This window comes from Antedon bifida, chromosome 8 (assembly GCF_963402885.1).
Source record: "Antedon bifida chromosome 8, ecAntBifi1.1, whole genome shotgun sequence".
NCBI lineage: Eukaryota > Metazoa > Echinodermata > Crinoidea > Comatulida > Antedonidae > Antedon > Antedon bifida.
The window spans coordinates 21951543-21963993 of NC_136233.1; the positions used below are offsets into that span (position 1 = coordinate 21951543).

Genomic DNA, 12451 nt, shown 5'->3' on the forward strand with positions numbered 1-12451 from the left:
TAATAATAATAGACTAAGGTTTACAGTCGTGATAAGTAACTAACAATAATTACAACGACTGGACCAACATGTGGTGGGTGATGTTGTGAAACAGTACAATTTTTGATCTTATCTAAAGTTGGTTATTGTTTAGTTTTTAGAATTCAGAATGACTACAAAAACAGAACATATGATAGTTGACGCTGCTGGATTTCTGAAAAATGTTCAACTTCAGGTAAACGTGTATAATAAGCCCCTAATTCTATACTACCTAGCTAGCCTAGGGCCAGGCTAGGCCTAGACGATGTGTAGTAGGCACACATATATAAAATAAAGAAGGGAAAGCCCGGCGCGACGATGTAGACTCCTGAAGATTATTTTGATTTACCCTAGCCTAGGCCTATCCAAAACTATACATTTTAAAACTCACACTACATACAAAGTAAGAAAGTTGTATTATGTAAAAATGTATCATTAAGAATAAAATAAGATACAAACAATCCACAAAATATCATGCTCATTTTTATTAAATTAGTTTTAAATTTTATATTACATTATATTGTTAAATTTCAGGATCTTGCAGAAAACATATACACGATTCAGGAAGTTGTGAACGAAATCCGAGATTCTGCGACACGACAACGTCTAGCAGTGCTACCATACGAGCTTAAATTTAAATCACCATCAACTGAAAGTATTTCACATGGTAACTAATGACTGTCAAAATCTGAACAATTTAAAATCCTTTATTGCTAAGTAGTAAATTTATGTTACAGTTTTATTGATTAATTCATTGAATAAAATATATTTTTTGTTTTAAGTTTCTGATTTTGCTAAAAAGACGGGCGATTGGGGAAGTTTATCAGCGACTGACATCAAAGTGATGGCGCTAACATACCAACTTACAAAAGAGATAGTGGGTGCAGAACATCTTAAGAAAGTACCAGAGAAAAAGGTAGAGAAATGCTAGTGATAAATGCATGTACCTGAAGTGGATGTTTAACTAAACAAATTCCTAAATAAGTCATACATTTTCGCTTGTACTCTAAAAACGCATTTGTGTGCCTTCAAGCCGGTCATCAGTATGACAATATTGTTACAGCAGGTTCTTTGTAGCAAAGTGGGGAATGTGATTTACCTTGACTTATTTAAATCCATGTACTTGTTTCTTTCAGATGACAATAACTTGCAGTAAAAAACCTCTACAAAAAGTAACCGATATCGAAGGATTTTATTATCCAGACAAGGTAGTCATTTTATGAACTATTGACTATATATTTAGGCAAATTGCCAAGGATAACCATAAGTGAATTCATTCACTATCCTTCTTAAAGGTGGCAATCCTGACAAACAAGACAAACATACACATGACGCTCTACATAAACAAAGTCTTATTACAAAGAGTGGAGTTGTAAATTGTCATTAGAAAAAATACTGACATGACAGGAGGACTTGAACCCAGGACTCTTGGATTGGTAGCCAAGCATCATAACTGCTGAGCCACAACTCCATTATATATATTTGAGGCTATTATTTGGTTTGATATATTTACAGTAATCAGTATTAACATTTTTTTTCATTTTTAAATGTTAGATAAATTCAGAGAAAGAGGTCGTTAGTTCAAATGTTGAACACTCAAAAGATGAAGTTAAAGACACTCAAGAAACTGAAACGAAATTAAATAAAATGGACGAAGATGATAATGTTGAAAAAACAGAACAATTGGAAAATAATAAAGATGATTTAAGTAAAGATGATAATTTAATTGATGAGGATCCTGTAAATGATGTTGACATGGATGGGGAAGAGGATGATGTTGGGTGGATAACACCAAGTAATATTAGCCAAGTTAAACAGTACAATGATTCGGAACAGATACCTGCAAGTGGTGTTGGGGTCGGCTGTCTTACAACTGATTTTGCAATGCAGGTACGGTATATCATTTTATGTTTGTAATTCAGATTCTATGCACCTGTTCTGAAATACAATGAGCGCACAACGTACTGCAAATTTAATAAAGCAACTTTATGATTTTGTTTTTTCTTGTTAATAGAATGTGTTGATACAGATAGGTCTTTCTGTTGTGTCTGTTGATGGCATGCTGATTAAAAGAGCCAAGAGTTACGCTCTGAGGTGTTACTCTTGCTTCAAGTAAGTCTCCATTGCTAAAATCTATCCAATAAATATCCACCAAATGTTATACAATCAACTCTCCCAATACCAGACTTTTCTTGAGGTCCAAAAGGTCCCAAATTCCTCTTTACCATTGAAAACACATTCTGGAATGGACACATACGACCAGCGCAAAAGTATGTGGTATTGAGAGTTGACTGTATTACCATTTCATTTACCGTTTTCAATACAAGTAAAAAATAAATATAAATTTTACAGAATTACTAGTAACACTCAGAAAGTGTTTTGTCCCAAATGTGGCAATAAGACAATGACAAAGGTGACGGTAACCGTGGATGAAGACGGAACACAGAGGTACCACCTGTCATCCAGGAGGGCTATCAATACACGTGGTCTGAAGGTAAATAAAGTACAACTCCTATACAACTTAAAAATTGTTGCTAACTGAAGCTGTTTCAACTTCAGTCCAAATATACAACATTACATTAACAAGTTTAAGGTTTGAAAGACCCTTTACAGCTTTTCACTGTTCTTTGGTTTGTATTACAGTATCCACTTCCGCTACCAAAAGGAGGAAAGCACGCCATGAACCCCGTACTTTGCGAAGATCAACCGGCTCCGCAAAACAAACCAGCCAAGAAAACACTCGCAAAAATCAACGCGTTTGACCCAGACTTCGTAGCTAGAGGGTCGCCATTCGCGGTTAACGATGTCACAAGTCGAGCAGCTCAGATTGGCATGTGCGGCGCCAGTAGTAATTCGAGACGACGTAATCCAAATGAAGTCAGACGTAAAAAAGGTCGCAAGAAATAAATGTTGAAAAATGCCGAATATATACATAGTTTAAAACATGATTTTAACACACAAATGTATACAATAATAAAATAATATCCACACTCAATACAAACATGATTTGTGTATGATATTCCGAGTCATTTTGTTTGCTATTTTTCTGTAAATGTTACTAATAATGTATTGTATTTACAAACCCGCTTTAAAATACCAAGCAAAACATTTATTTTCAAAAGAATAATTGTGATCTTGCTTTACAATAAACCATAAATATTTGACACATGTAATTAAAGAAATTACCAGCTAATGTATGCCTTCTTTTTACAGTACTTTCACCAAAGATCAATTCGACACTTAAAAATTCAGATTTTTTTTAAAGAGTATCCTTATATAAATTGTTTTTTATAACCTAATTATACATATGTAAAATTGTCTTATATACAAGGTATTATGTTTCACATACTCGCCTCAATTTTTTTAATCTAGCAACAAAGTACACGATAACATTTAAAATCACTTAAAAAAAACGTATTTCAAAAACAAAAACTGGTTTTGCTGTATTTAAACCTTATTACGGATTCCATGATGATTGACGGTATGCGCGATTAAGTTACGTACGTATTCACGGACTGGAACAACGCGGCATGTCATGCCAGTACCATATCCTTACAATATACAAAATTTCATTTTTCTGCTATAAAATAAAAAACAGGAGTTTTAAATGACCTATTTTCAGTACAGTGTAAGATTAAAAATTCAAAACTATCTACAACTGTTCAAGCGAGATTAGGTTTAACTGAGTATCACCATCATCTTTGACTTAATATCACCATCATCTTATCAATTGTGTCTGTATCTCATCTTTGTCCAGATATTAAAAGTTGTGATGAGTTCATAGCCTGTGGGAATATTGTGTGATAATTTGCAAGAGGTACGTACGCTGCGTTGATCATTTTACCTGTAGAAAAGGAGAAAAAATTCAAGTAATTTTATTATTGGGCAGTCGGATATAAATACTACAACGGTTAGATTTGTATGCAAAATATGCATGTGCAGTTTTGTACAATATGCTGCAGACTACTGTGGTGTTGTAGAACATAGCTTTACAATATATTCGGTAACAAGTAATACAATAAAGCTCTGTCTACACTACAAAATGTCATACCACTACCATATTTGAGCACATCAGACTTTCTTCTCCAACTAGTTTGATAGTGTATACAGAGCCTGATATATACTTAAATATTATAGTAATATGACATCATCATGTCCATATATGGGCACATCACATTGTCACATAAAGTTTGATAGTGCAAACAGAGCTTAAGATGAAATGCGAGTCATCAAAGAATTTAAAACATAGCAATAGGCTTACCAGCGAACCATCTACCATGTAATGCACTAACAGCAGCCTGTGCTATGGTAGGCGTAGGACATTTAACATACACCATGCCTTGGGGTGAGCCCTTATCTACATATACATGTGTACACCCTCCATGTTTATTGCATTCCTCTATGACATCATCACGGATATCGGCGTCCCAATTAGCACCCGATTCACTGCAAAATAAATCATATTGTTTATCGTGAGGGCTTATTGTGGAGTGACTACTATTTCTTTATTTCCATTCATCATACACATAAATAAACATAGTATTGTACACAGATAAAAAAAAAAATAGAAAGGAATCTTGGGTTCGAATCCAACACTTGTCAGATTGTCTGTATCCTTGGGTAAGACAAGTTTGTCTCTCTCCAACCAGGTGTACAAATGGGTATAAAAGGTCAAGACACAACTTTGCGCCGATTAATAACTGCATCATGGGAGTATGTTTCCATACATGTTTGATCAAAAACTGACTGAGGTTAATAATATGTACAGTGCTCAGAAGTTTCACAACATTAGGCACTTTATAAATCAAGGATAATATTATTGGGGGGAGTGAAGTCATAATTGGGAAATCTTGAGGCAGCACAACCGCAAACTTGACATGTATATTATGTGTGTAACTATTCCACTATTTTAAAATATACTTACGTATTTGGGTCAAACATATTAGAGAGCATAAAGCATGCCGTGACAGACGGAGCAGCGGTGGACGCCTGTTGACTTATGGCAGCGGCATGTTGTTGAGCCTGGGCCTGAGCAGCTGCCAGTGAGGCTTGAAGGTTGACTTGAGTGGGTGCAGCACCTGGAACCACCTGCTGTTGGCCTGGTATCTGTGGTAGGCCTGAGCCTGGCATTTGGGATAGGGGATTGAGGGCGGATGCTGCAGCAGCTGGGATCTGGAATCCAGTACCTGGCAAGAGAAATAATTTATTTATAATTGTTTTATTTTAAATTTACTGCAAACAGCCTATGAGATTATTGCTAATGTCATGATACTTTGCTATAATTACAATAGACTCAACACAGCCATGTAATACATGGTTATGATCTAATAATCATTTTAAATGATCCTACATACCCTCTGCTAATTTGGCCATAAGTTGTAATCGTCCTGTAGTGGTCATTTCAATGCCAGTGCGATCTAGCTCATCATTGTCCAAGAATGATGATGCCATCTGACCGTCGGTCCTTTCGGTCACATTACCGACTTTCATCGGTCGGCCTGCAAGCTCAAAGCCATTCAACTGCTCCAAAGCTTTCTTGGCATCTTCAGAGTCGTGAAACTGGACAGAAAAAGATTTAAACAATTTTTAAAATAAAATAATCTACATTTATGACCATGTTAAACTTATTCTACTGCAGTTACTGCAGTAACTACATTGTGTTTAACAGTCAGTGTGTTCATTTTGACATGATACTTTACTATAATTACAATAGACTCAACACAGCCATGTACTACATGGTTATGATCTAATAATCATTAAGTGCATGCTAGGAATGTCACTTTTTTATGTGAATATCAGTATATATCTTTATCAAAAATAAAAAATAGAACTCTAAAAATGGTTTTTCTATCCGAGTAAAATTAATAAAATAATAAATATGTCCAACTTACAGATATGAAGCCGTATCCTTTGGAGCGACCTGTTTCTGTATCCATAATCAACTGGATACTGTCAATCTGGAATAAACAAAAACAGCTTGAGAAATATGATAATTAAATTATTACAAATGTGAACAGCTGGCTAGTTTATTTGTAATTTTCTTGAATATGGCTTTAGCCTATTCTCATTCCTGGTTATTTTTACATTGATGACAGAATAAATATTATTATTATTATTAACCTCTGTCTACACTATCAAACTTAATGTGTCCAAAAAAAAAGTAATGTGCCCATATATGGACATGATGATGTCATATCACTATCATATTTGAGCACATCACACTTTTTTGTCAAACTAGTTTAATAGTTTAGAAGTGTCTAAAATAATTAAATCATTTAACTTACGTGTCCGAATGGTTCAAATATTCCCCTCAACATCTCCTCTGTGATGTTGAAATGCAGAGAGCCAACATAGAGGCGCATGGGTCCTTGACTACCCTTCTGAAGGGTCAGATTACTGCTGGCTGTTCTGTTCTTTTCTGCTTGTGACACTTGTACTATGATTGGTACTCCTAGCAATTTCTGATTGTTCAGTCCAATTGCCTACCAAAATGAAAAAAAGGTGTAAAAGTCTGGATATGTTACTAGAAACAATTTTTTTTTATACAAATCATAATTTGATTTGCTCTTTTTATTTCTGTCAAAGTGAATAACTTAAAACTACACAATGGCCAATTTAAAGTTTGATTTTATTCATCTGCATTTTTCATGTTGAAAGAAATTGGTAGCTAACGGTACATCCCAAAATAAACAGTAAGAGACTACTTACCAATGGAATACACTTTTCGTCTTTAAACTCGACGTAAGCTACTCCTTTTGATCTTCTAGAGTTGCGGTCTGAAATTATTCTAACGTCTCTCACCTGTAAGACAAACAAAACAAATTTAATATAAAGTTTTAAAATTATTCAGTTTTTACAAAATAAACTGTATTATTTGTCAAATAATGAATGTTTAATCTTACTTCTCCGACTGCCGAGAAAAATTCCTCTAAATCTCTCGGTCTGATTCTTGCCGAGAGCTGCATGCAAAACACTGTTCTTGCATCTCTTTGTTCTGGCGTCAACTCAGGAGATTTCGGCCTAAAAAGAAAAATATTATATTAATCTTAACACTTTTCAATTACTCTCAAAAAGTCTTTAAAATAAGTCAATAGTTTTTGAGTGTTGAATTGTAATAATCATAGACTAACCTTGGCTCAGGTACAACTACTTCTTTCACTCGTTCTTTTGACCTGCTTCGCTTCTCCTTTCGTTCTCGTCTTTCACCTCCTCTATAATTGTCTCTTTCTCTATCACGACCTCTACTTCCTCTCTCCCGTTCTTTATCTCTTCCACCCCTATTCCGTTCGCCATCCCTTTCCCATCCTCTACTACGATCTCGTTCACGTTCTCTATTTCGGTCTCCATCTCTTCTTGACCTGTCGCGGCTTCGGCTACGCCCATGACGATCCCTTTCTTTCCTGGTGGTAGAGAAATTAAGATACTAAATTTATTGTATCTATAAAACACACATATGGGGTATAAAAATGATTAAAATTGTACTAAACTTGGGTTTAGATGCACTAACTAAACATTATTTAAAAAATACAAGTTATGTTTATGGTTTAAGAGAATTTCAAGTTGAAATAAACTACATACCTTCGTTCTCTATCTTTGCTCTTGCTTCGGTGTCTATAAAAATAGTTATAAAAAAAAAAAATTATTTACTAACACTCCTACTTAATAATATCTATTCGGTAACCAATATATATGGACATGATGATGATGTCGTATCAATACCATATTTAAGCATATCACTACCATATTTGGGCAAATCACATTTTTGTTGTCAAACTAGTTTGATAGTGTAGACAGAATAGGCTAAAGCACAAACAGATTCTGCACTCACTCACAGATTGTGTATATACATATATATATATTCTCTTAAATCAAGTTACTTATCACATGCAGTTTACATGTTATTTAACAATCGGCAGAAATATTATTTAATCTTACCGTCTGTCGCGGTCACGGCTTCTACTTCTACTCTTTGATGAATGTCTACAAATTTAGAAAAATAGAAATCATTTAATTTTTCTTTATTTTTTAAATAATAAAAAGTAAAGTTTTCTTTATTTTATTTACAATGACAAACTGGTGTCAGATATTTTTTTTTCAAATCTTACCAGGAGATGTATATAAATTTTGCTACATTTTGAATTTATTGAAGAAATGCATGGAGGGGAAAACTCCACTTGGGAACAACTTAGTTGAGAAGGGAAGGGGGTTAGAATTGGCCCAGTTACCTCTCACCTGAGACTGTGCATCAACTCATAGCCAGGCTACCCACCTTTGTGATCTACGATGACAATCTGCCGCAATCACGGCCACTTATCACATCTTTATTATAAGTCCGCAGGCTGTCACCTAATGACAGTTGACATATAGTTTTATTAACTAAAGTTTCTATGATGCTAACACAATTATTATAATACACAACCTACTATAGGGTATTATATACTGTTACAGATTAATTTTTGTAGGCCTATACAATATAACAAATAAATGAACTAGCCTAAAACCAGAGAATAGCCTTAAAAAATTGATTATTTACAAGCGACGGCTAAATATTTCACAAATGATTGTAGAATATTCATAAAATCATGAAAATCTTTCCAAATAGGCATAAAAGGTCAAAGGTTAATTTCATAAATGAGGTTAATTGTGGATCATTGCAAATAATGCTTCTATTTATCAGAGAACACAGAATATTTGTATTTATCCTCCAATCGTTTAATTGTAGAATTTTAAATGAATATTTTGATTCAACAAAGTGTTTTACTTCTCTTAAGCTCTGTCAAACTTCTTTGACAAAAATAGTGCCCATTATATGATAGTGATATGCTCAAATATGGTAGTGATATGCCATCATCATGTCAAACTTGTTTGAAATTAAAAATAAATAAGTAAAATAGATTTAAAAATAAATAAAATAGATAAACTCACCTTCTCCTTGACTCGTCTTTCTTTGAAAGTGCCAGTGACGATGCATCGCCCTAAGATGTCCAAAACAAACAGCAAGGTTGTCAAACAGGGTTGGGAGGAGGAGAAAAGAAGAAAAAAAAACACATACAGTGTCAATGACAAAAGCTTATAGCGTTGTTCCACTACTTAAATGCCTCACCTTTCACTTTGCTTATAAAATGATGAAAATTTGAATTAAAAAATTACTTGAGGATACAGTTCTTGACAGCTGGGGAAGAAAACAATGTTTGTATTTCTTATGAAACAAAGTACAGAAAATACTAAATTTTATCATAATTGCATTCTCCATATTTTACTGCATAATTAAAGATGTATTGTCCCCAAAAACATGAAAAATGAAGATTAATTAAATCAGACTTTAAATATGTTATTTTGTAGTTTTAATAAAGTTAATCACTTAACAAAAAATTAAAAAAATTATGTTTTCACTTGTAAAATGACAAAATAAATTGTTAAATTCAACCAAAAATCCATTGGCTGGCAGCTAATTTCACCATTTTTTGCTTTAAATTACATTTTTTTTCAGGTAAATACATTTTTTTCGATCCAATTTTTGGTCCAAGTTGAAAACTATTATGTTACATTAAAATGGATTATTCAACAAAAAAATGTTTTAAGAATTATTTTTTCAGGGGGACAATACATCTTTAAAGGTACAGCATTGGTTCTGCCAGATTGTTAGGGATATCAGCATGTACATACAATCACACTGGTTTTGTACTATAGTATTTGTCAAGGAAAGACAATTGTCATTTGTTGTCTTGACAATGAAAACTGCCACACCTCTTTAATACAAATGCTTCAACCTAATACTGTCCTATTGTTTTCCACATTTGCTTTCATACTGTATAGTATTGCTTCAGTAATGAAACCTGGGATATATAAATGGTTAGGACATCTGCATATCAAGCAGAAAGTTCCGGGTTCGAATCCCAGTCTTTTTCTCATTCTCACAGGTTTCTTCATCGTTTCAAATTAATTAATTGATTTTCAGTAATATAAAAGGCAGTTTAAAATTTGATCTGTTCCTGTTAATATCAGACTACACGATAACTACTACTTGACTATGCAATGGAAAAAAAATAAATTGTTAACACAATATGAATGCATAATCATTGTAATAGTATCTACAACTTTCAAGTCATGTACAATGTCTGTCTAGGAGTGACTAAGTCGCATTTTAATTCCAGTAAATTTCTTTGAATTGTTGCCAAGTTCAGTTGGAACAGGTAAACCGGTACAGGTACCTAAAAAAACCCGCCCTTCCCACAAATAGAGCCGCCAGCCGTTATGGTAAGTGTGAAGGATTGGTCCAAGAGTACCATCTTCGATTCTTCCACATCTTGTCTCATACATCAACCCTACAGCAAGAGGGGAGTGGATAACTTTTAGTATGTTTTTTTTAAACAATTATCAAAACATCTTTTTTTGGGTAGCCTAGCAAAGTGGCTAGAGTTTATGCAACGTATATTCCATGCCTGTAACGTCTTGGTTCTATATTATAATTACATGCCTGCAACTTTTTGGTTAATAAAAACCAAAATTAAAATGCATCACAAGAATTCACGAAAATCATAAAATAGAAATTTAACTAAAAGAGTTTATGCAAGGATATTTATATTACATTCTCTAGATCAGAAAATTAATTTCTCCAGAAATTCAAAATTGGACAATATTATTATTATTGATTTATCAATAGAATAGTATTATTTTTTGGTATAGTAAGAGAGACAATGCTGGGGAGAAGTGGATGGGCCGCATAAGCTAAGTTGAATCATTGAAACATAGGGGAATAAATTTTTTCAAAAATAGTTATTAAACTATGTTGAACATTGTAAACATTATATTGTTGATCTTTAAACCTTCAAGATGTTTATGACCCAAGGTCAAAGTTCAGCGAGATTATATGTAGGAGCAGAGGTTAACGACCTCATCATTTCCAGCGACCATCACTCAAGTCAATGTGAGTCTATAAGAAATGAAATTGGCAAAAATATCAATAATTGGCTCACTCTAATCACAACCAACTTCACACACACAAAATTCTGCCTAATATACAGTAGTAGGCCTGCCTATACTGCTGTACTTATTTAATTAAAACTATTAGCTTTTAACGACCTAAGGACCGATTTCTTTCTAGATAGCACATCTTTCAACATTAAAAAATCTTTGTTTAACCTCCTAGCATTTTCCACTCAATATTTTGCACCCTAAGCTCTCTTTAACAAAAAAATTATTGTTTAATTTATGCAATTTAGCCATATGGCATCAGCTTAATGTCAGTGCAGTAATTAATACGCTAAAAGAGAAAACACTTTTTTAGTGTCGTCAGAGAAGGTCAATGCTTTAAATATGTATTATATCATTTCATCACAATTAGAATACAAACCACAGAATTACACGCATTTCCTTTTAATACTCGTCTCATTCCTACAATAAATTTTAAACAAAAAAGTTTAATTGTTGAATTGAATATCTCCCTATACCTTGTTAAAGACAGCAATTCATGCGGAAAAACCCCCATTTACTTTATTCCTTTTTTTTCCGGTTATTCAAATAAAAAAATGTTAAGAATAAACATTTAATAAAAAATATTGTAAGATTCTTTATTTCTAAAAACTATGAAAAAATAAATATGGATTTACTATGTTGATATAGGTAGAGAATTATGCAAATTCCTTGCATGCATGTTTTATGTTTGTTTTTGCAGCAAAATACATTGTAATCTTACTTCTTAATTTTTAAATTTAAATGAAAGTATTTCTCTAACTCCCTGTAAATTATCTTATCCCGTAATAAATAAAAAATGCTTACATTTTTTTTGTAGGGTGCTTCCAGCATAGCTTCAACATCAATGTCTTCAGCCATCATATTGATTGTGTAAAGGCTGTAAAAAAGATTAAAAATTCATTCATTTGATGACGATATTGTACAAAAAGTGAAGTATGTAGGCCCTAATTAAAATAATAGTTAAGCAACAAACAAGCAACAGTATGAGGCCTACTACAAACATGGTGACCGTGTGAAAGATACAAAAGAATGCCTAAAATTGCACCCAGTTAATTATCTAGCTAGGCCGTACAAAAAACCGTACACAGCCCAAAAGAATGCAGCATGACCTGCCGACAAAATTGCATTATCTTGCTTGAAAAATGCTTTTTTGCTGGACGCTACTTAACTTGGGCTCGAGTATAAAACGATCACTAGCAATCTATTAAAAACATAATTTCTACTAAATCAATTCTCGATTTATTGCTTAATATATATACACTTATTTAATTCATAAAAATATAAATTTACCGGTGTATTTTAAACGAGAATTTCAGAAAAAACAGCACAACGTCCTCGAGTCGTTTCCTTGTGTGAAATCGATGAATATGGCGGCTTTTGATTACGTCACGAATTGGCAGAACAAAGAGTTGCCGAGTTCACTTCTGAATTCTGCCCAATTTAAATACGTTCATACAAA

The 12451-nt window shown here is 33.3% G+C and overlaps 2 protein-coding genes across 3 annotated transcripts; one reads left to right on the forward strand and one right to left on the reverse strand.

Moving 5' to 3' along the window:
* The first annotated feature begins 45 nt into the window (after positions 1–45).
* Positions 46–3317, forward strand: LOC144850283 (RNA-binding protein NOB1-like). The gene is made up of 8 exons (XM_078707533.1): positions 46–214; positions 553–685; positions 801–934; positions 1155–1226; positions 1573–1908; positions 2033–2130; positions 2371–2512; positions 2662–3317. Exons 1-8 carry the CDS (start codon positions 149–151, stop codon positions 2923–2925), a joined length of 1245 nt encoding a protein of 414 aa, XP_078563659.1. The 5' UTR covers positions 46–148; the 3' UTR covers positions 2926–3317.
* On the reverse strand, positions 3106–12369 carry LOC144850282 (RNA-binding protein 39-like). Of its 2 annotated transcripts, XM_078707531.1 has the most exons (14): positions 12283–12369; positions 11797–11869; positions 8944–8993; positions 7954–7998; positions 7597–7629; positions 7149–7418; positions 6921–7038; positions 6727–6819; positions 6303–6500; positions 5910–5975; positions 5373–5577; positions 4943–5204; positions 4280–4464; positions 3106–3862 (listed from the first exon to the last, which is right to left on the reverse strand). In XM_078707531.1, the coding sequence occupies exons 2-14, from the start codon at positions 11851–11853 to the stop codon at positions 3762–3764; spliced, it is 1683 nt and encodes a 560-aa protein (XP_078563657.1). In that variant the 5' UTR covers positions 11854–11869; positions 12283–12369; the 3' UTR covers positions 3106–3761. The 2 variants fall into 2 exon arrangements, with proteins under 2 accessions (XP_078563657.1, XP_078563658.1); XM_078707532.1 differs by lacking the exon at positions 7954–7998.
* Positions 12370–12451: the final 82 nt, after the last annotated feature.